The sequence below is a fragment of the Plectropomus leopardus genome, chromosome 23, assembly GCF_008729295.1.
Source record: "Plectropomus leopardus isolate mb chromosome 23, YSFRI_Pleo_2.0, whole genome shotgun sequence".
Taxonomy (NCBI): Eukaryota; Metazoa; Chordata; class Actinopteri; order Perciformes; family Serranidae; genus Plectropomus; species Plectropomus leopardus.
Window position 1 is genome coordinate 8,830,547 of NC_056485.1, and position 23,443 is coordinate 8,853,989.

The following is a 23,443-nucleotide window of genomic DNA, read 5'->3' on the forward strand; positions in this document are numbered from 1 at the left end:
AGATAAAACCAGTGGAATACAGAAAGAGACGGGGAGACAGGGTATTAATGCGAGACATCAGGAGGGAGACACATTAGAGAAGACAAAGGGACAAAAGAAATCTGCTGAATTTATCTGGCATTGTTTGTAAAGAGGAGACTATCTATAGGAAGTGTAACTTAATATTATATCACTTTTTATCCAGGAGAAAATACTACACTGAACTGCAGTTGAAATAAAAGCTCCATAGAGCAGCTGTTGTTGTTTGGAAGTATTTCACTAAAACATACAGTATAGAAAGGATACTAAGTAAAGCTACCAAACATGTAACTACACTTAAAGCATTACTTTAAGGCAGCAATTTCAAATTCCTTGACCATCACTGAGGGAAAAGGAAAGGGGTCTGTAAATACAGTATTCCCTAAACACTGAGCTAGCATTTTATTCAGAGTATTGCTGTGTAAGCGCATTTATTATGTGTGTGCGAGAATCCGTTCTGGGGGCCAAAGCTGGGGGTCTCGGGGTACTTGGTGACAGTCTTACCATTCTGCAGCTTTTCTTTGCCACCGGACAGCACTCCGCTTGGTAGCATGCCTGTTGGGGTCAGTCCCTTCAGTGTCAGCACGCTCTCACTCTCCTCTCTGAAATATAAACACAGAAATATACACATTATCTACTGGGTATTACTTCCTTGGAGCTCATTTTATTATGAAACAATCAAAAATTTGTTTGTTTTGTACAATCTAATGTCGTCTAAATCAGTCGTGTCAGCCCTTTCACTTAAGGGACCTCTTTTTATTACTGTGTACCAACTACCCCTGACTAAGGGACATGCTTTTTGGATAATTTATATTATATTAAATGCATAACAATGACAGTATACATAACAACTGATAAAGTGCACAATTAATCCAAATAATGATTGCAACAACTGGAGAAGTTTGGGTTAAATGAGCAATTTGGATCAATTTTGAGCAGATTATTTCTAAATACTAAGCACTAAATTAGAGATAACTTTTCTACTGCTAATACATTATTAATATTATTTTAATTTTAAGCAGTCATTTGTACTTTAAAGGCTTCACTTGTCAACCACTTCAGAATTTTCTTCTCCATTAATTTTCTTTTAAGTTTCCTTACACCCTTCTAGAAGGCCTTGTTGTGTTTTTGCTACCTTAAAATTAGCTGTTTTTCTCTAATTAGGGAGCGGGTTCTCGTCGTCAGTGATCGCCATGTTGCTCCACCATGTTTCAACAGTAGCTCAGAGTGGACAAACCAAACACTGGCTCTAAATAGGACCTGTAACATTTTCACATCAGCCACAGTAGAGCTTCACAAAACTTTTTTTTAACACTAAACTGCTTTACTCTGTGTCTTTACTGCTTTAAATCACCTGGTTCATTTGTTTTGGAGAGGAAGAGACCTCTGCGGATAATTTGGATCCTAATAAAAACCTTCTGAACAATGAACACTGAGGGAAATATAATCGGGAGAAATTTCAGCAATCTACAATCCTCACTACTAGATGGCACTAAATCCCCCTAAATCTTACACTTCGTTTCTTTATTTCAATCTCTTGTAATGGAATAGTATTAAAAATAACAAGACAATGGCAGAACATACACAAGGGAGTTTTTTGCATACCTGAGGACGGAAAATACCCTGGCCATCTTGCCAATAGCACGGATCTTGTTGCGGATGACTTCCTTGCGGGCAGAAGCTGTGGCACCTGGAGGGGTCAGAGGTCAGATACAGTCACACAAACTGATTCATGAAGGCTAAACCATGTCCTGAGGAAGTGTAATTTAAACTTCATTGTCTGTGTTTTGTGTGTTCCATAATATTTAGTAAATCTGCTAAGTCAGACTCAGTCTTTGGACTATTAGTTTTATCCAGAAGTGCATCAGATGAACACGATGCAAACACAGTGTGGTTATTGAAGCCTGAAGTTCAGTTTTTAAGAAATAGTTTGAATCCATCCACACATCACAACAACTAGGTTTCAGTGCACTCATGCTGCTTGTCTATATTGTTCCACAACCCTTTACCTCCTACATGCTATTTTCCCCCGGTAGCACTAAACTGCGTTACACCATGTGTAAATGTGGCCCTTGTCCAAACATGTCTTTTCAGCATGTCCGATGAGCACACTCTGTATGAATTTTCCTGTGCTGTGTTTTGGTTTGCGGAGACTCAAAAAGGAATTTTCCTGGACTGGAAAACAAAACTTTGTTTAAAGAGACCTTTATTATAGAATAACAGTTTCAAGGCCCCAGGGAGTGCGCTTGGAAAATGCATGAAGTATGAGGGATGGAAATGAAGCTGATATGTGGTGACAGGCTGGGTAAAGGAAAGAGCTGACAGTGTCATGTCTAGTTTAAGACCCTTCCTCTCATCGTCTGTTGAATAAACCATAATTATTTCAAAATATGCTTCTGCATAGGATCGATTCCCTGTAGTAGCTCTGATTATTTCAATTTGTATAACAAATACTTTAGCAAATGAGAATGACCTTCCTTTCAGATTTGGCCTTAGCTGACGCAGAAGCAAGTAACTGTAACATTACTGACACATCCTCGTGGAAAAACAATTAAAAAGGTATCAATAAAAAGACTCAGTAGTATTGTTAGAAGGTGCTGTAAACAGTGCCGTTAGTTGACAGACTGCAAGCACTGGACAAAAGTCTATCTACCTCTGCACACACCATAACGGCTAATGTTTGTACCTTTTTTGGGGGGATATATTAGCTGTCCTTCTCATGAAACACCCCCAGAAGAGAAGACAAGAGAAAGGACAGAGAGATCAGTGGATGGCTGTAGAATGAAAGGAGGAGGTGGCTGACGGTGAAATAAAGAGGCAAGAAAGCACGAGTGTAAAGAAAAGCGATGCCTTGAACACAAAAACTCTGGAAAACATAGAAAAGAGAAATTAGATGAGGTAAACCAAGGTAGTGACAACATCACAGCATGAGAAAAAAAGAATGCAAAAGAAATATGTAAAAAGAAAAAGAAAGAAAGAAAAAGTGGTGAGGTTTGAAATATCAACATATGGCAATTGGAAACCATGGAAACAAAAGCAGATAAACAGCAACGCAACAAAAGGATTATACAGGCACAGAAAACAAGATCATGAGTGAGGAAGACAAAGGAAAGAACAATCCCAATGTCAAAAGAGAGAAAACAACAAGAGGAAATGAGAGCAAGAAAAATAGTGGATTTACTAAAAGCACAGAGTGTATGAGTTGGTGTAAAATGATGAGATGTGCATGTGAGTTGAGCCACTGTCCAAATCAATATATATTTGAACCAAGTTCCAAAAAATTGGAATTATGTATTTAATATTAGGACTTTATCTGCAATTGACCGACACTCCTATGGACCCAGATGTTACAACAATGGTAGTTGGGCTGTGGGATACATAAAATATCAAATATCACAACATTTTTAACCAAATTCCTGATGAATAATCATCAGTTATGTGGATATAATGACTATGTGGATAAGGCCAAGTAAATAGAGCAGCTTAAACAGTCTGATAAGTTCAGATAAATGACATTACTTTACTGTAATGCAGCCTTTAAGACCAGGAGAAAAAACTTAGGATATTACAATATCCAAAATCAAAATATTATGAAAATATTAATATAATATCAATATATTTCCCAGCCCTAAATGATAGAGGATTAGTAGTATTACAACCTCTTCTACCATAAGAGTTATTTTTTTTAAATAAAAAAAATATTTTGAGAAAAACAAAACAAAACTAAATGCACAAATAATATGAATTCATAGCATTCATATTCAGAAGACATTATTCAAATCAGTTTTGCTATTGGTGCAACTTTAACACAATAAATATCTGGATCCTTTTTCTTTTTGCTATACTTTACATATATATTACCCAAATGTCCATTAGCCAATCATCTCAGCCCAATTTCAATAGATTGTTGCATTCATAGGTTTGAAATATGTTTACATCTGGCAACATCCTGACACTCCACCCTTGGGTGCTGTTTACAGACTCAAATTGTGTGCATTAGTAAACATGAAGAGAGAAACAGAAAGAGAGGGAGGAGAAGCGGGAAGGACTGGTGAGATCATTTCCTGTTTGGCAGTAAGAGGTGGGGCAGGCCGAGGGAAACTAGTCATCTCATTGTAGATAAGCTGTGCCATGGGATCAAACAGCTGACTCCAACTTGCCACTATTATCTGATGATAAAAAGTGTGACTGCTGTATGACTAACTGGCTGTTTGAACCCATGAGGACGAGCACTGAAGCGTGATCTAGTTTGTACAACAAAACACCTCAGACTATTTCATTTACGGCATTTCAACACTTTTAAAGCCTGTTTTTTTTTCTTTTCAGGCTTTCTAAGGATTTGCTGATACCCTGGAAATCTAAAGGAAGTATTTTCAAGCTGCTGAGGGCGATACAACAATAATTTATTGATTTGACTGTGTCATGTGTCAAATCGTTTCTAAATTGTCTCGTTTTTGGCAGTAATGCTTAAGAATGTCTGAAACTGATATATGTAAACAGAATGTACTGAAAACAGGGCATAGCAGCCACGGTAGGTGCAAAAACACAAGGAATGTGTGTGTATGAGATTTTGAATGAGCGCGTGTGTGGTGCTCCTATAAGAGATGACTCCCTCTAGTGGAGCTGCGGCAAACTGCTGTGAGAACTGCTGTCTTGTCTGATGTGCTTACCATCTAGCTCCTCATCAGTCGTCAGCTCATCATTGGAGCAGATGCTTAAAACGTTCACTAGCATCTCAGTCACTGTAAAGAAATTAGAAAAACATGGATTTTTACAACATGGCACCTATTCTTTATCTTATTAGTCTTATTAGTCATCTTCATTTCTGTGCATGTGTTTCTCCTGGTAAGTATGTCATAGGAAGGTGTTCAGCCACAACAAGTCATGTGATACTTGTTAGACAAACAAAGATTCACCCAAGTGACCCCTAAACACACACACACACACACCCAGTGAGCAATGTCCATCAGTGACCTTGCAACATTGCTAGGAATGGCCCTGTGCGGAAGGGTCACACCCAAAAAAGGCTTCCTGGACTGAGTGCATCAGTCATGGTTACATGTGATTCATTGCCTTGTTCACTATTTGCTTTCAAAAGCACTGACACCATCTGCTGCTGGTTTATTGGAGGTCCAAGCAACAGCAGAAAGAAAATCAAGGATGCAGCCTTTGTCAATCACGTCCTGAAGCTATGGAACAAACTACCAAAAAATATTAGGGAAGCCAGCTCGCTGAGTATTCTTTACAGGAGAGCTAAAACCCAATGTTTTCACTTTAGCCTTTTACCCTTTGAAGTCTTCAACAGAAATGTTTCGCCAGTGCTTACACTGGTATTTTTGCTTATTGTGATATAATTTCTTGGATTTTATAATAAATCTGCACAAACTAATCTAAAAGGTAATGTAAGCCAATACACCATGAAAGGTTTCCTTCTGCTTAAACAAAGTGGAATTTTGTTATAATCAAAAATATTTTTTATAGCTTTTATTTACTTTTTAGTTTTTATTTGCCCCCCTTATTATTTGACTGTTTATCTGTTTATTTAATTTTTATTTTCGTTTATTTTTTGTTGATGATATTTGTTTGTTTTTTGTTTTTTTTTTTACATTTGTTAGTTGTTTTTTTGTTTGTTTGTTTTTTTTATGAGTGTCTTTTGTGTTGTTACTTTGTTTTCTTCCCTTCTTTCGTTATGTTTGGTTGCTTTTCAACAACTACTATTGTTGTTGTGGTGGCTTGTATGAATGATTTTTCAGTTGCAAGGCAGCGAGACAACACAAACCTCATTTTTAAACTTGTACTTGATGCTAATTTTCCGTATTAAACTAATTTTGCATTTTTGCATGTGAGCATGTTCCTGGCTCATGTATTATGTGCATGAAGTGTTGTATTTATGAACTATAATTGACTTTCCCCCACTGAATATCCATTTCCTGAGGCAGAGTCATTTTCATTACTGACGCAGGAAACTCAATGTGCATTACAACTCAATGATAAACAACATTTGGCAAAACCGCTTTCACTCAATGTTCTCATTTGATGTATATTACAGAAGTAATATTTGGAAGTGTACTGAGACCGTATGTGTGTATGTGTGCTCACCCTTCTCCCCGACAAAGGGCAGGGACCAGGTGAAGACGTCCATGAAGTTGGGCAGCCAGTAAGGATGAGGTGAGCAGTTGAACTGTCGGATGTTCATCACGTTGTTCTCATACTTCAGCACTGCCGCTGGGGAGGGAAAGAGACAACAAAGAAAAGTGGCTGTTAAAATATGTCCAAATGTGTTAGATTAAATAAAATTCTGCCTTCTTTCCGGTCCCTGACAACACAGGATAAATAATGGTGACGAAAGCTATATATTTTTAAGTCATTCTGATTATTGTAATATGTAGATATAACAATACATTTTGCACCTGACATCTTTCTTTTCTTCTTCTAAAGTCTCAGATAGTGCAGAGCAGACTGAAATCAATACTCGAGTCCACACTCCAACAGACCAAGAGAAAGCATCTGATTGAGGTCCAGGTCCATTACCAGCCTCCATCCTGTTCCCAACCACCACTTAGAAACACTGGGTCTCATTCATGAAACATCAGTAAATCTGTGAGTAGATTTGCACATAAAACACCTTGACACTAAAAACCTACACCAAATTCATGAACTCTAATTTGATTGCAGGCACGTGTGTAGTTCATGAATACCAATCAATCGTAATTTGACAGCACGTTCCTGCTGCTCAGCAATGTGCATACGTCCCTGCCCATGAATAGCCTAATCAGGAGGTGAAAATGATTTTGGATGGGTGCATCTCTACCTGCGAACAACAACATCAAGTGGAGCTGAGAAATATATTTTCTTTTCTTCTGTTAGTAGCCTAGTGGTGTGACAGTAAATCATTTGATACTCATTACTTATCTAAAATTCTAACATATCTTATGGACATAGAGATATTATAGGCTAGATTGACTGATTGATTTATTAATTGACTGATACTATCTCCCATATCAGCAGCAGACAGCAGCACCCTCTCCTTCTCGCCTTGCAGGCAGGTAGAGAAGCAGAGCGAGCAGCTGATTTTTTCTTTTTTCTTTTTTTCCCACTGAATTTCCTAATTGCCAACTAATTATCTAAATGTTACATTTCTACGCTTTTGTCATGTTTAATTTACTTTTCAAAGACATCTGTGTATATTGTGTACATAACAGAGCAAAATAAAATTAAAATTACAATTTCTTACGACGACAACCAATATTCCTTATTTACACAAAATCTACGAGAGGTCAGAGGTAGGTGTAAATTATGTTAGCACCTACAAAAAGATTGGAGCTACAAAATAACTAATAAATGCCAGAATACACGTAAATTTCATCCAGCTAACACTTCACACACAAAATTGTTCTGCCAACATTTCATGAATGAGACCCACTGTGTGATCTTAGCAACTTCACATACCAAGGTACATTTGTTCCTCTCTTGGTCAAACATGCTATTAGTTCCCACAGAGTTACCCACAAAAGTACTAAACCTAAAGTACCAAGAAGCAAGGGTGGTTGTTGGAAAATATCACCAGTAAGAGCTAAAAGGATGAACATTAAATGGAAATGTCTAATGAAGGGTTACATGGACTGTTCTGGAAATAAAAGTTTGAGCAGGAGAAAGAAGATATTCTGTACTTGTAAATATTTTTTTTAATAAATTGGCATTTTGTTTCTTTATGTGGTTTGTTGAGCCATTTCCATAAGAGGCTGAAGTATTTCTTCTTCTTAAAGTGGAAACAAACAACTTTTCACCCCCTAGCGTTTCCAAATGGTGTTATTGTTGATGTTGCTGTCAGGATGACTACTAGATCAACTACCACAATTTCCATAGTTACTTTGGTTGTTCCACCATTTCCACGACTGGGGATAGGAACTGCAAAGAACTTATACTGATCCTGGCAAAAATATGTTTATTTCCACTTTAAATAGAACAATGCCACAAAAATTAAATGTGAAAAGTTCTTGGCTGTTTTTGTTGTTTACCTTTCCTGGTTAATGATTACTTATCTGGAGGTGCTGTGCAGACCCGTGACTAAACAAAATCACCACTTGCTACAGAGCTCCGTTGGCTAAAAAACAATTGCTGAAAGTGGCCAGAATACTGTCATCAACACCAAGACTGAACCAAAGCCTGGATGTCACTCAAGATTTTGTCAGATGCTGTCAGTCAACCTCTGGGTGCTGACAGTGAATAAAGGGATGTGGTACAAAACTTCCTACACAGAGATATTTTAAGGTGATGTAACAGCAGCATTTGTCAATCTCTCACTCTGACAGAAGGACTAATATATATGCAGAAATGCAAGCTGTGTAAATTGAGGCTCTAAATCTGCTGAAGCACCAAAGTGAAGGTAACCAGGGTTTGGGGTTAAAGAAAAAAAAAGAAAAAAAAAATCAATGTCCCTTTTCCCTGTTCTAGAACATTTCTTCTGCATATTGATTACTGCCTCCAGTTGCTGAAGCATGTATGTCATTCTCGGGATTGGATTCATGAATAACACCACAGAAACACATGGCTCAGCATTTGGGCTCTATAGGCAGAGCACTTTTCATTAGTTAACGGAAAACCATCAATTTCTGGAAAGAAGGAAAGCAGGGAGTAGCCATAGACAGGAAGCCAAGATAATGATCATGAAAGCATGAACATTGTATGGTTATCATTTTCAGTACGATTTGACAGGGAACAATAGGTGCACTTACATGAAATATGACAATTTTCATGGGTCATCTAAACAGCATATGCAATGTAGATATATGTGCTGCATCATTTCTAGAACTTATATGACTACTACTGTGCTTTTCAGAAATATTTTAATAGCTGTAAAATGCACTTATTTGCTTTCTTGCGGCGCTGAGAGAGAATGAGATGAGAAGATCAATGTTTCCATCTCACTCTGTGTTAGAAAGCCATGAAGTAGTTTCTGAAATGTTAACTATTTTTAAACACTAATTTTGTTTTAATTGTAGTTACAAACTAAAAGTAATCCCATTAGAACAGCTAAAAAAAGTTACAATCATGAAAAAAAGTCTACACATAGTGGCTTTAAATTATTCATACAGTCATATTAATCATGCAACAGTGGAGACTTCAGTGGGTGTGGTAAGGTTGTACTTCACAGTACGGCTGCTGAAAGGGAAGCACATTAAAAGCAGCAAAACAAAATGAAAAAAAGCATGAAGAAGCTTGTATATTAAGTACTTCTGCTGTATTCAAAATATCAGTAAATTTAACAAAATGCCTAATCATCATCACATGATCTCTGTGTCCTGCTGACATAGAAACCACCTCCCAAACACTGACCACACCATGCCCCGGCCCGCGTGACCTCACCCATGATTAAGGCATGGTGTGAACTTGGGTGCTGAGGAAAACATGAGAGCCACCCAACATAAATATATCCATGCTGTATTTAGAGACCCGCAGCCTCTTACATACACAAGGCCAGTCTGGTGGCCCAGATCTAAGGAAAGCGGACACCGCGGCTGGATCACCATGGGGGACTTTCCTGCCTCGGCCCCTCTCCGGTCGGGAATAGCAAGTCATCAAACCTGGCATCCCAAGCAGCTATAACCTCAGCCGCAACACAAATGGGGTCAAAAGACATCCTGCTAGGCTGGGGTTTGCCTCAGTGTGTGTGTGGAATCAATGAGGCACGGTAATGCATATATAGCGCAGTAACAATGCAATCAGAGTCGTCCCTTATGTATTGCAAAGCATTACATTCCACTGCTGTCACCTCTTCATCCCAGGCTGCACAAATGAACACACACACACACACACACACACACTCCAAACAACAGGGGAACATCTATATACTGTGTACTTATTATACTGTTATTACTAATACCAGCAAAACATTATCCAATAAGTAAAGCATTACTCTGACACACTCCACTCAGATGGGGCAGTGGGTGTTTATGCGTGTGCGTCGGTGTGCATGAAAGCAGTCGCATGCGTGGGCAGGCGTTGCATAAACATCACATACTGCATATACATGGTCGAGGCACTTGATTGCATACAGCCATGGAAGCCCGGAGGGAAAAAGGCAGAGCGGGGGAGAAGGTCAGCTCCCCTGCCGTCCCTCCTTCAAATCGGATTCCCTTTAAAGGAACAGACACACCCGGCAACCTCCTCTGTGCCAAACAAACATGTTCGGCGAGCCCCGAGTGCGTCAGGTCAAAGCCCATTTTCTTTCTGTGGCATATTGCATTAAACATGCAGATAAGGGTGATGAGAGCAGCACTTTGCCGCCTCCCCATTATCAGAACATGCTTTGCTACAAATGCACAATTATATGCAAAGTTATTTCTCGTACAGCAGGAGGGCAGTGCCTTTGTGGCGACCAGCTGTGAGCTCTGAGTTTCACACTGCGTGACAGCCACTAGATGTCTCTGCCGCTCTTGGTGGTGGTTAGCAGGGTAGCTGAGGCCAAGCCTGCTGCCACGGTAACACAGATATTGCAAGGTGACGCCCGCTCATTAAAGATTCATAAGGGAGTGCCTTGAGTCGGTTTCCCCGGTAACGAGGGCTGTTAAATCTACTTTGAGATCAGGGGGAGATTCCCACTGTCCTGCCCTGACGCTTATGCTGACTGCAGATCTCTCTCTGAGGCCTCTTGTATCAAGTTCCACTGGATTAGTATTCCAGGCCAGACGTTCAGACCTTCTTGGTCCATTACGCTTGGTGCTCTTCTTCCATTTGATGTCAGACATGTGGATGGTAGCGACTGAATGTAGTCCGTGTACAGCTGAACAATGCATGAACGGTTTCTAATTCATGTTCAGTTAATAAATCAATGAGCCCATCTGCAGATGCACAGAAAACGGCAGCTCCTGTGTGCACATAGTGATGTGAAAAACTACCAGCTGCGAACAGGAAGGTTTTTTTTAAAAAATGATTTTGGTTTGAAAGTAAAAAATCTAAAACTAAATGTCTAGTTAATAGCTTTTTTTTTAATCTTTTAATTGCATTTCATGTCCTTCTTTTGATTTTTACATATTTAGTTTAAAAATAAAAATATCTTGAAGGTTGTTTTCAATTACAAAATTGTGATGATCTGAACGTCCATTTAATAGGTTTTTGTGAAGCTTTCAACTGCATCCCATAGTCTTCCTCAGTGCATTAATAAAGCTTTTGATTTCAAAATTGTTTAGTTTAAAAATAAATATATCTTAAGGGTTGTTTTTAATTTTAAAATTATGATGATCTGAACTCAAGGTCCACTTAATAGCTTTTTTCTTAAGCTTTAAACAGTATTTCATGGTATTCCTCAGTGGACATGATTTGCTCAGCTGTCATGGATATATCTCAAAATATAGTAGGGCTCAATAATAAAGATTGCCCGATTGTGCTGGGCATTTAAAATGCCACATGGGGCTAGTAAATATAGCAATGCACAAAGCATTAACCCTCAGCAAATTGGTTTGTTTCCTTTCAAATGCATGGGAAGAAGTTACGAGTTACAAGTTACAATGAAATTATCTAAAATTTAGCACAAAAACAGAAGAAAAAGAAGAAAAGAAAAAATCAAAACAAAAGAATAAATATATAGATATAATAGATAATAATAATTGTAATAAGAATTATAAATCTATTTTGTTCTGGCTATTTCTTTCTTTTTTTAGTATTATCTTCTAATAATCTCTCTCTCTCTCTCCCTTTATTACAGCTAATTTTCAGGTTATTTTCTTTTCCTAATTTCGTGCAACTTGTGGAACATCTTTCAAAGGTGTGAATGCAAAAAAAAGGCATTGGAATGCAGCACAAAATGTCATTCCAGGTTTCAAAGGGTTAAAAACATTGTTTCTGGAGCTGATGATGAACATGGCTAAGTGGTGAGCCATTTCGCTTCCCTCTCTCTTTGTTGATAGTTGCACATGTGCAGTACTGAGCGGGCACTCGCAAGAAAATGGCAGTGGGTAAAGACAAAGTGAAGCACAAGTGAGTATTTCAATTATATTGGAAAAAGACGTTTAGTTGAGTGGTGTTTGAGGAGGTGGGTGAAGCTCCAACTACAGTATGTATTGCACAGTTTGCTGAAAGTTTCAGAAGCAGATAAAACAGGGTCATTTTTAAAAGGCATGTCAAGTAAACATGACAATTAATTTCAGTGGGGATGCACAATATCAATTTTTTTGCCAATAGGCTGATATATAACAACGTATGTGATATTTATTCCTTGTGCAAAATAATAAAAATACTACTAATAATACTATATTTGTAAACTTTAAAGTTCAAATAGACAAATAAACTTCAAATAAATATTGGTCTCTGATACTGGCAGATATCAGCATGTTGGCCCATACTCAAATATCATTTTAAAGCCAGTATAGGATGATACTGTTGACGTGCTGATATTATCGTGCTTCACTAAACTTCAGTTTTTGCTGCTATGTGATAACCACTAATAAAGTAATTTGTATAGGGGCAAGTAAATCTGAATTTAGGCAAGCAGATTTATGACCCTCTCGCAGCAACCAGGCAAGTGAAGAAAAACATTAACGTTGAAGCCTGTTAAGTATGTCAGTAAGTTTACTGACTTAAAAATATGATGACAACCATGATTGTTAACAATAAGCACAATGGCATTCAGAATTAATAAAACCTCAACAACTTCCCACCCTACACTTGGACACTCTCACCAATAACCCCTAACTGGGCATATAATATACTGAAACGAGGTTTAGATCCCAGTTGGTTTGGAACAAGAGGAGCCTGTCCTGCACAACATTATGCCGTTAATTTTTCTTGTTTGACGCAGCATGAAAAGTTTTGTAACCGAACCATGTTTACAGGAAACTGAAGGGAAGCCCAGTAACGACCAGAGTGATAACAGATGGGTGGGCATCTGCAGCCAGGGATACTCTCCTCGCTGGCACTCGTGACGAAGGGGAAAAATGAATTCCCTGCTGTGCTGGCGTCATCGCTGCCCTAGCTTCCATCCTGCTATTTATTCCAGTGGCAAGGCCAGAAGCCAATCATGCCACTCCATTTCCTTTCTTTTCACATTGCCCATCTCTGCTACCCACCGATCAGCACATGACAGCGGGGGGAGGAAACGAAACTCCAGTTTGACCTGCTAGTGAACCAGAGTGACCCATTCTCTTGGCAACAGCACATTCCTCTTTTCTTTAAAAGAAAATGCAGTTTCCACTCCATCAGTCCACTCCTGTTTCCACCTCATCATTAAACAATAACACAAGAGAGGAACGCGACATTTATTTGGTTATGTAAGGTTTAACAGGTGTGAGATGGATCTAACCCAAGCAATCCTTCACTGTCTCCGAGCTTAAAAAAAAAAAACGGCATTGGCAACATCACTGTCATTTAGCTTTTTATTCCATCCAAGCACCATAACCATTAGGATTCAGTCGTTGGCTTTCGGGACCAGTCAATAATGATGCAGCAGAAAACATTCCATTAATACAAAACCGCAAGCAATCTCCAAAGTGTGCAACTGCCAACTACACCCCCCTCCTTCCTCTCCGCCTCCCTCTCTCCACTGCAGTCACTTCAGGACTCAAAAGCTCAAACAGTGAAAACTGCTAAATCACCGCTGCTGTGTTTTCATTTAACACAGCTCCCCTGCCAGCTCGAGGGGTGCAGCATGGAGGGGTCAGAGCCACGATGGACAGCCGGTCAGCGCCGGACACTTACTGCAAAGCCGACAGTTTGACTTGAAAGGGGAGAGAACGGGGAAGGGTGGGCGACCCTGAAGCTGGACTTTTACAGAATCACATCCTGAGCATCATTCATGTGTTGATTACCCTGACTCAGCTATGAGTTCAATTTACTTCTAGCGGAGGAGTTTTTCCTTTCCTGTTAGTGGTGCCTCATATATATCCGCCTCCTCCTCTCGGATGGGAGGGGTGCTTCTTGCTACTTTCCCCCTCCCCACACAGAGAGGTCTCGTTGGTTAATCTGGCCAACTCCCAGCGCTATATTGATGGGACCTGCTGATGCCTCCTCCCTCCCCTTTAAGATTTATATGCCCACTCGATTGGCCATCAATCACGGGACATGCTCAGTGGGCTCCCAGCTCCGACAAGAAGCTAAGAGCGACCAATTCATTACGGAGGCTTTGGTTCTACCAGTGAACCCCACCCACATGACTGATTAGAAGAGCATCAACAGGACTGATAGGGCTGTATTGGTTAGCTGTGCCTGTTCCACAGATCTGTGGGGGGAAAATACATCAAGCAGATGATTGATAAAGTGAATTGGGAAACAAGTAATTACATGACTGAGACTTGTTGACGTTTTAAGAGATTTAACATAAAATCTCTGGCAAGATCTTTAGCTTGAGGGATCTTTTTTTGTTTGGGAGTTTCTCTCTTTCTCTGCTCTTATATTTGCCTTTTTAGCCAAAGATCTCGCAGCTTTATGACATATTGAGCTCAAGAGAAAAGTGTCTCATTTTCAAGCAGACAGTGAATAATGAGAGAAATAAGGAACATGCAGTCCTGCCAGGTAAGATGTATCGGTGTGCTTAAATGAAGGCAGTTCTAAAAACAAGCACAGAGTAATCTTTTTCTTTCTGATAACCACTCTTGCTCTGCTCTTGAAGAAAATCTAGGAAACCGATGCCTTGAAAAATGCAAGTTAATATAACTATTAGTTTTAAGTAAAATTAGGTAAATATGGCTAAATTTGAAGTAAAATTAACGCTTAGATACAAAGTAAACATAAATTAAGATTAATAGCTATATTTACTTACAATCTGTTTCCAAGAATATTTTAAGTAAGATTAACTCTTACATTGTTAATAACTGAAGGTCAGCCAGTTGTAGCAAAGAACAGGTTGCAGCCCAAATCATTTTAGATACTTTTGACTGTTTCATATTGAGCTCAAGAGGTGCAAATGATTTGCCAGGCAATTGGCAGCCAAAACTAAAAACAACATGTGCTTGACATCGCTTTTCTTGTTTGTTTGTACTGTGTTGTGTTGACTGTGAGCCCTAGGAAGATTAGTTGGCATGGAACAAATGGGGTCCTAATAATAAACAACAATCCAGACAGGCAAAGTGCCACGCCGTTTCTTCACTATCCTTAGTGTGCAGGAAAGGAGCCACGGAGGTAGCTCATGGGGAAACGAGGAAACAAATGCGAACTAATCTCAGATCAGAGAAACACAGAAAAAGGACAGCCCTCGCTCCCTTGCGAAATAAACTCACACTAGCAGCACTGCAGCATAAAGCTCTGTTATGGCATTCCATCATGAGAGGTGTTGCAAAAACAGCGTGCACCAGCACCATCACTCTTTCCTTCCCATTTCCATTTCCTGTGGTTTGCCCACCGCCACCCCCATTCCAAAAATGCCCCCACAGCCAAAGCAGATACTGTCTGTTCTCCGGGGGAAAAGTGCTGACTCACAGCACAAAGGCAAGCCTCTCTTGCTGCGTGGGCACCGTAGCACAGGGTAGGGCGCCACCAGGTGCCAAGTCAACCGGCACCAGGCCATTTCATTTCTCGCAAGCTTCGTCCATGAATTGGCCAAACCAGAATCAGTGTTGCAGAGATTTTTGTCAGTGAAAAAGTAAAACATTGTAATCAAAATGGTGTGTACAATAGCTGCAAACTCTAAAAGACCTTTTTAATAACATAGTGGATTAAATATAAAATAGCCCCAAAGTGGATATTTATAGCATTATTATTAACTTTTCTTAAATTATAGCAATAAAAGAATGTATTTATCAAATTTCCTAAGGGGTAATGCTCATTTATCAACATCACTGTTAATGTGCCAATGTTAGCAAAAAGGCTAATTTTCAACTGTTGTCCCTAGGCACGCTGTTGAAATAGCCCAAAATTATAATGCCGTGTATTCCTCCAATAAAGGCAAGGTAAGCTTTTTAAAGCTCCGTTAACCCTTTAAAACCTGAGCAAAATGGCTGGATTTCTTTAAAATACATGGGAAGTAGGCAAAGAGCAACAAAAAAACAGAAATGACCCAAAAATTTGCAAGAATTTAGTAAAAATAAATATTTTTTATTTATTATGCTTAAAAAGCAACTCCAGCAAGTCTCAGTATACTCAATTGGATGCTGCTTGCCCAGTGCAAAAGGATGAAGATTCAAATTAAGAGAGTGATGAGACTTAAACTAACAAAACAAAGACCCAGGGACATTTTTCTCAGGAGTAAGTGGGCTAAACTTGATCTAAAACAGGTGGGCTTTTTTGCAACACATATTTTCACTTGCACAACCAGCATATGTGTTACTGATAAACATCGATGAAAGCCCCATTCTACTGAAGCATCCTAGTTATCAATGTCAGCCAGCACAAACATGCTGAAACTGAAACTCTTTAACGGAGCAAAGCCATTCATATTTTTAATTACTTCCTGCTGTGATGTCAAAATGGCATGAAAAAGCATTTAGGAATGTCCAACGCTGCTATTAAATGCACAACGTTGATACAAACAGAGATTCTCCAACCTGAAACCATCTGTTTGTAAATGTGATGTTTCACCCTGAGGCAAATCATAAATATGACACTGAGGTATTCTTGTATTCGAGTCACAGAAGATCAATTCTTTCTTCTTACCTTTGTTGTTGTAGACATCTAGGTAGTTGGGTGCAGAGAAGATGGTGATAAGTGATGGGAAGCCGGTGGTCTGACTCTTTCTGTACATGCGATATCTGGTAAAAAGGAGAGGTAAAGGTAAGCAAGAGGAAACATAAAGTTTTTCTCATGGATTAATCATTGGTGTTGGACCCTGGGGATATGATTAGCAGCGACAGGTTTTATGGCCTCTTGTTTTCACCGTGGCTGTGTTGGTCTTGTAAGCTGATGCATCAGCAAGGGGGGCAACACGGCATAGCCTCGGGAGAGTAACTCCCTGTGTTACGGGTTAAACATGCCCTTAGGTAGTCATCGCACTGAACCATCTCTGCATTCAAACCCACCTACTCTGATCTCCCAGAGAGCATCTGTGCCATGTTTGCTGGTTTGGCTACTTGGAATGGAATTGAGCTTTAAGTAAACAAAAAACTCAGATGATTTATTTGCTTCAACACACCTTGCAGCAACTATTTACAGAGATTTAGAAAAAGGTGCAAAGAAAACATAGATGGGACTCAATAACATTATTACATGTATGTGCTCAGGCAGCCTGGGGCCACCTGAGATGTGGTGAGTCGTCCCATGTGACCACACTGTGGGAGTGCAATGGTAAACAACTGTGTGCTGTGCATCCCACCACCTTCACCTCGCTTAGAGGGAAATCAGCTCGACACATCCACCCACCTGCCCATTTTAAGAACCTAACTCTTCAAAAAAGGCTTTCCACAGGCTTTGTTAGAAATCCAGGGTGGACTGATGAATAATAGACGAGCTGGCTGGTCACACTGTTCTGCACTGTATGTGCCTGAATGTGAAATAAACAATATATAATGACAAAACTTTACAAACTTTTAAAAACACAGTTCTCGACAAGGTCTGCATGAATCAGACTTGTCACCTCACATCTGGCCAACTAACTCCTCATGCTGGATTCATTTTCTTTTCTCAGATTAACGCGACTACTATCAGAGCTTGAGAAAAAACCCCAGAGCACCGGAAAAGCTTTTCATTTAATACCCTGGTCTGACTCACTCTGCTGTGTGACGGTGTGATGGGAGAAGACCAAATGCCACAACACTTACCCAGCATCCTGCGCTTCATGGGCCCGGATGATAGATAATAAGTTATTGTGTTGTAGAAAGTCACAGACTGCAGGGTAGCTGTTGAATAAAGGAGACAAACATTTGGTTTAGTCATACATCAAGAAAAATCCCAGTAAGATCAAGAAGACCGATCAATAGAAATAACTAAATAAGTCATGGGTATTATTGATGTGCTTAGAGAAAACAGTGGATATACAACACTGGGTTCAAGCTAATTTTGTTCTAAAACCAACTGTGGCTTAGAGAGGTATACTGCCTTGAAAGGTTAGCTGTAAGTGAAGACTTTCATATCAATGCTTAGCTTTGCCCTTTCGTGTCCAAAACACTTTGCCAGCAAAGGTATGATGACTCAAAATCTAAATAAAAACCTGTAATATCCTTAACTTTTAAACAAGCTTTCATACTGTCTGAAAAGCAGGTGTGATTGTTCTCAAATGCTGGATTTCTTTTTTTTTTAAAATAAACCTCAAAAAATGTCAAGCATGACACTTGATTCATAGCAGACTGTTTCTTCAAGAAAAAAGGCGATCGCTGGGGAGTGTTAAAGCATGTTTTATGCTCATGCTGATCTATTCAGTGTGTGAGCAGAGAGACCAAAAACCTTGCTGCCAACTATCAAAACTACAGTATGGTTTCAGAGTTTTCCATGCTACAACCTTTCATTCCTCAGCACCACCTTCCTCTGGAAATTTCCTTTGCACACAATGAAAAAGGCAGAGGACTAGTCGCTGGCAAACGGCTTTTCTCAACTAAAATCTCTTGATGTGAAAACAAGTTGTTATTAAAACAGCATCACCACAGCACTTGGGAGTGTTTCTTCTAACAAACATGATTAAAAACCTCTAGTGGATGCCAGGATTTTTGAATCGTGGGATGCTGTGTAATGAACAAAGTGAGTGACGGCTCACGATGAATGAGCGACACCTTTGCATTACATCTGAAACACTTAGTGAATGTGGGAGGATTTTTTCAACTATAATAGGGGCTAAATTAAAGTTGTTTTTGTGGTTTTATCGCTAGAATTTTTGACTGATTAACATAAAAGTCACTTACAAGCTTCTGCAGCAATATCTGAAATAGCAGCTCTTAGAAATAAGGGTTCCAAAAGTGTTCTTCCTGAAGGGTTGACATTCTACCCAGAAACATTTGCTTATTAAGAACCCTTTTTGAAGAAAGGGTTCTTCAAAGCGTCATTGTAAGTCTAAGGTTTCTATTTTTGGAAGAAATCATTTTTCAGAGGTTCTTTGTAAGACTCTTTCAATTCAAAGAACCCTTTTTTTGAAGAAAGGGTTCTTCAAGTGTAAGTCTAAGGTTTCTATTAAGAATGCTTTTCATACGAAGCAAAGAACTTCCTTTTTGAAGAAAGGGTTGTTTGAATGCCATGAAGACCTCACTTAATGCAACAGATGAAAGTTCCTCAAGGTTCAAGAGCCAGAGCTAATTTAGTGGAAAATAGGTATCTGATGGAGAGGTTCTGGATAGGTGGAACCATTACAACATAGAAAGGGTTCTCTGTAGAACGTAGAATCATAGGGGGGTTCTAGATGAAATCTGTCACAGATGGTTCTAGGTATAACCCTTTATGGTTGGTTCTAGACAGGATCCCCTGAAAGGTTTCCAGGTGGAACCTTCATATAAGATTTTTCTAGGAACTAAATAGGGTTCTCCTACGAGGACAAGCAAAAGCAACCTATATGGTCCTAGATATAAGCTTTATTTCTGAGAGTGTAGGGATGACTTTTTGGTGCATCTCTATTTCAGTGTGTAATATCAGTCTTTTGATTATTTCCATCAGCTGTAATTCTGCCCAGTTAAAAATAAACTGAAAGAAGTACGATTAGACTCCATAAACATTCCCCAAACACCAAAACCTTTGTGGTTCGATGAGGAGGTATATTGTGTGTGCTCAAAATAAAAAAAGGTTATGATTTTGTATTAAGTTCTGTAATCCTAGCTAAACGCCCCTGCAAAATCACAGCACAGCAATGAACAACACCCACATGCAGCAATCAAAATCAAACTATACATTGCGGCTCCCGACCTCTCGGGAAAAGTACTGAGAGATTTTCTTTTCTTCAGTAAGTGCTGCACAACAAAACCAGCTGTTTTGAAATTGCCTTTCAGACAGGATTCTGTCTTTATAATCGACACAATACACTGCAGAGGTTTCATCATAACTGTGCTAACTGTTGTGGTGTTTTGGCCAAGTTTGATTGACAGAGTACACCATTATTGCAGCTTTATAACATCCCTTTATGCAAAGTCCTTTGGGGCAGGGTTATAATAAAGAGTTATATAAGTACATTTAATTTGACTGTTTTTGTATGCATGGTATCCGATATTGGTGCAGAGGTGAATTAGTCCGAATTTAAATTGTGTGGAAGCCCATCATGGGAGACTGAAATTGAAGGAGTTAGAAAAGGTTCATTAACAATCTTGGTTCATGTCGACACGAGAACACACGCATTCCTGACAATCACAACAAACATCTGCTGGGAGGGATGTGAAGAGGAGGCAGCAGTTGCCGATAGGGAATTAAAATGCAATGCGGTTTTTTTGTGGGGGAAGGGGGAAGAAATTAGGAATAAATGTTTTATTTCTCACTTGATTTCTTGCAGCAGATGTAGATCTGTGCCATATGGAGCCATTCGGTAGACAAGATACATTTTGGCCTAGTTTGTTTTTTCGCAGTTTTGCATTTTGAGGTTTAGAGTGTCTCCCATCTGTCCGACAACAGGGCACAGATGTTGATGAGCTCCTTGGACGACATGAGGAGTTGTGCAAGAAATGACTTCATTGCGTGCAATCTAAGTGGCACTTTGCATGTTAAAATTAAAGCTTTTAAACTTGGTTAAATATCAATAGCTAGGATTAACAGCAATGAAAAAAAGATGTAAGGAAAATCACTTTAGGCTGGTTCCTCTACGCTGCTGAGCGGAGGCTAAAATGAAAGCGACCATACTCCAAACATGTGCAATTTCATGCCTGAATTGCGTTTGTAAAAGAGTTACGAGCGGGCCTACGGCGCTGAGGGAAATTATTGGTTGCTGCAAGACAGAAGCAACAAAGAGGCTGATGGTTTTTTGGGGAGGGGTGTTGAGGAATGGCTCTCTCTCGGTCTGGCTTAAACTGTCTCATAAATCCTGAATGCTAGTGTGATGCCAATTAGCGACCATACCCTGGGCAGATGAAGTGAGGGACACTGATGAAAACAAGACTGCGGAGGAATTTGGACTAAATGGCAGAGGGCTGACCGGGATACTGGTGCAACACAGTCAAATCATGTTGCTTGAGGTGAAAAGGCCACATACCTAGCATTTCATAACATTTCTGTTGGGTCTCTCTGCAGTAAATTGGCATTAGTGTTGCGGATCTGCAGTGCATCAGCTCACATAAAGACGTCAAGAAGATCAGGAAATGCCCTCACAAATCCACAACAGCAGCAGTGCTGGGAGTCCATTTCCAAGCATGGACATTAAAATACTATTAAGTCAGTAGTTATGAAACACCTGTTATTAAAAAAAGAAAAGGGAAAATGCAAATCAGGAGCCTCAGGACATTTCTGAGTACTTCTGCTGGCTTGCCTGAGGCACGCCGGGGCCAAGCAAGCATTGCTTAGGCCATAATGAGCGGAGGGAGCGCCGAACGCATTTAGAGACAGGACTGTGCCTTGTGGTAATGTGCCAGTTCATTACATTTTGTGACAGTGTGAGCTGCCTGCTCCGAGCATTTCCTCTGTTTGTTCAGTTACTCAGCTCAATTGAAGGTAATGTGGGTTACATAAACACTGGCGACCGTCTGAGGAGGAGATTTAGGGACTACTTTAATGCACGCCATGTCCTAACAACTGTTGGTCTCCTGCTTACAGTTGAGGACTTGCAGGGGTAAGAAAATAAAGAGATGAAGAATGGAAATTTGGCAGCAAGACTTCTTGATTTATCAACTCTTTGACAAGATGATTATTTTCTTTTTCCATTTGTGTTTTAAAACATTTGTTCCTCAGCGACCTCCATACCTGTCTTTATGTTCAAATATTCTGTCTTGGAAAATGCTCATTATATTGAAAATCTCTTTGGCAATTAAATTTCCATTGTAAGTACAGCCAAAGCGAATCAGTAGATTATTTATTTTTCCTAAAAGTAGTCAGAGCACTGAATTAGAATACAAGCTTTTTTGAAATACTGTTACCAAGATCATGTTTTTAATTCCACAATCCAATATAAAACAAAACATTGGCTTAAAATAAGTCATATAGACAAACCTTGCAGTTGCTATTTGATGCTAGTAGTGAATAAAAGCTGTAATCTTGCCAGCTAGAATCCTTTATGCATTTTTCAAAAATAGTAAAAAAGAAAAAAAAAGAAAATTCCAACACAGAAATGTTTGAAAACATCAGATTCCTCTCTACAATACTCACCTGTAGAAGTAGGAACAGCCTCGCACTGTGTTGTGTGTGAAATGCTCTTGGCTTTTCTCGTTCCCAAAGTCCTCCAGGGGGTCGGACCACAGCAGGTCGCACATTGGTCCGTATGCCGGGGGCTCTTTGAATCTGTCTAGCTGTGGAGGAAAATGTCAGGACTCTTGTCAGCCTGTTTGACTGGAGAAATGGCACATAGAGTGTGCATACTGCTGCAGAAAAAAAACATTTTTGTTCCCTCTGTGAGAGGCATGTTAGCTGCTGCTGTCATGATCATAATTAAATTCCGACTCCAAGTACTATGTAAGTTGAGCGATATGGCTGATAAATAATTGATATTTTCAGGCTATGCTGCAATATACAACATGTATCTCTGGCAACCTGTCCAGAATGAATGGATGAATCGATGGATTCTGACATTTTCTAAAATTACATAATTGTTTTATTTAAGCCTTTGATAAGTATGATCCTACCTGTGTAACTGCAAAACAAATCTACCTACAGGTACAAATAAAGTAACCTGAACCTGATCATTCTAGTGAACTTATATTAATTTAGAGGGAATACAGCTCGTTACTGATGTTTTAGAGGGCTTTTATTTAGAAATTCCACATCCAAACATCCTAATATTGGTTGAGTGACACTCTGACATGGTATATTGTTTTTTGACTAATTATTCACAACTGAAATACAAATTTTCTCTGAAATACAGTTTGGAGGCAGCAGTTATTATTTTTTGTATTATTTATTACTTTTACTTTATTACCTCTGCTAAAGGGGGGGGTTGTTGTTTTGTTTTTTTTTTTTTAAATCTGACTGTCGGAAGGATTACAGAAAAGAACTACTGCGACAGTTTCTATTAAACCTGGTGGAAAAGAGCAGCATGGGCTAAGGAAGAACCTATTAATTTTTGGATCAGAACCACAGGGCGCATACACAAATTATTTTTTGCAAAATAGAATGTTTAGCCTGGAGATCTGCACTCTAAGTGTGCCTTTCTAGTTTAATTAAGTATGTTTTCTTCATGTATTTATTATCATTGACAGAGTGACTCAATTATTGAATAAATAGATTCAATTAATGAAATGACTTTAAACAGATGGCTGCTTTCATTTAAAGTCAGTTCTTTCATGCCTTTACCATAATGCCTAGTACTTAGCTGGCTTGACTGCAATGTTCTGCACTGAGTGGTGTTTTAAGTAAAAGCATTTTTTGGTGACATTTTTTGCAGAGGATAGGACAGACATGCTCTGGGATCTTGGTCAATTTGAAAATGACGTGAACTCAGTTATTGACAATTAAACTG

The 23,443-nt window shown here is 39.2% G+C and overlaps 1 protein-coding gene across 3 annotated transcripts in view; it reads right to left on the reverse strand.

The window, feature by feature from the left end:
- The window catches only part of LOC121961815 (serine/threonine-protein phosphatase 2B catalytic subunit alpha isoform), a 78,949-nt gene that overhangs the window by 9,169 nt on the left and 46,337 nt on the right, over positions 1-23,443 (reverse strand). For all 3 annotated transcript variants that reach the window (XM_042511857.1, XM_042511856.1, XM_042511855.1), the window contains exons 6-12: positions 22,138-22,277; positions 17,700-17,777; positions 16,600-16,694; positions 6,118-6,243; positions 4,689-4,760; positions 1,624-1,708; positions 523-620 (exon numbers count right to left, since the gene is read on the reverse strand). In XM_042511857.1, coding sequence (XP_042367791.1) covers positions 523-620; positions 1,624-1,708; positions 4,689-4,760; positions 6,118-6,243; positions 16,600-16,694; positions 17,700-17,777; positions 22,138-22,277 — 694 coding nt within the window. The remainder of the gene's footprint in view (positions 1-522; positions 621-1,623; positions 1,709-4,688; positions 4,761-6,117; positions 6,244-16,599; positions 16,695-17,699; positions 17,778-22,137; positions 22,278-23,443) is intronic.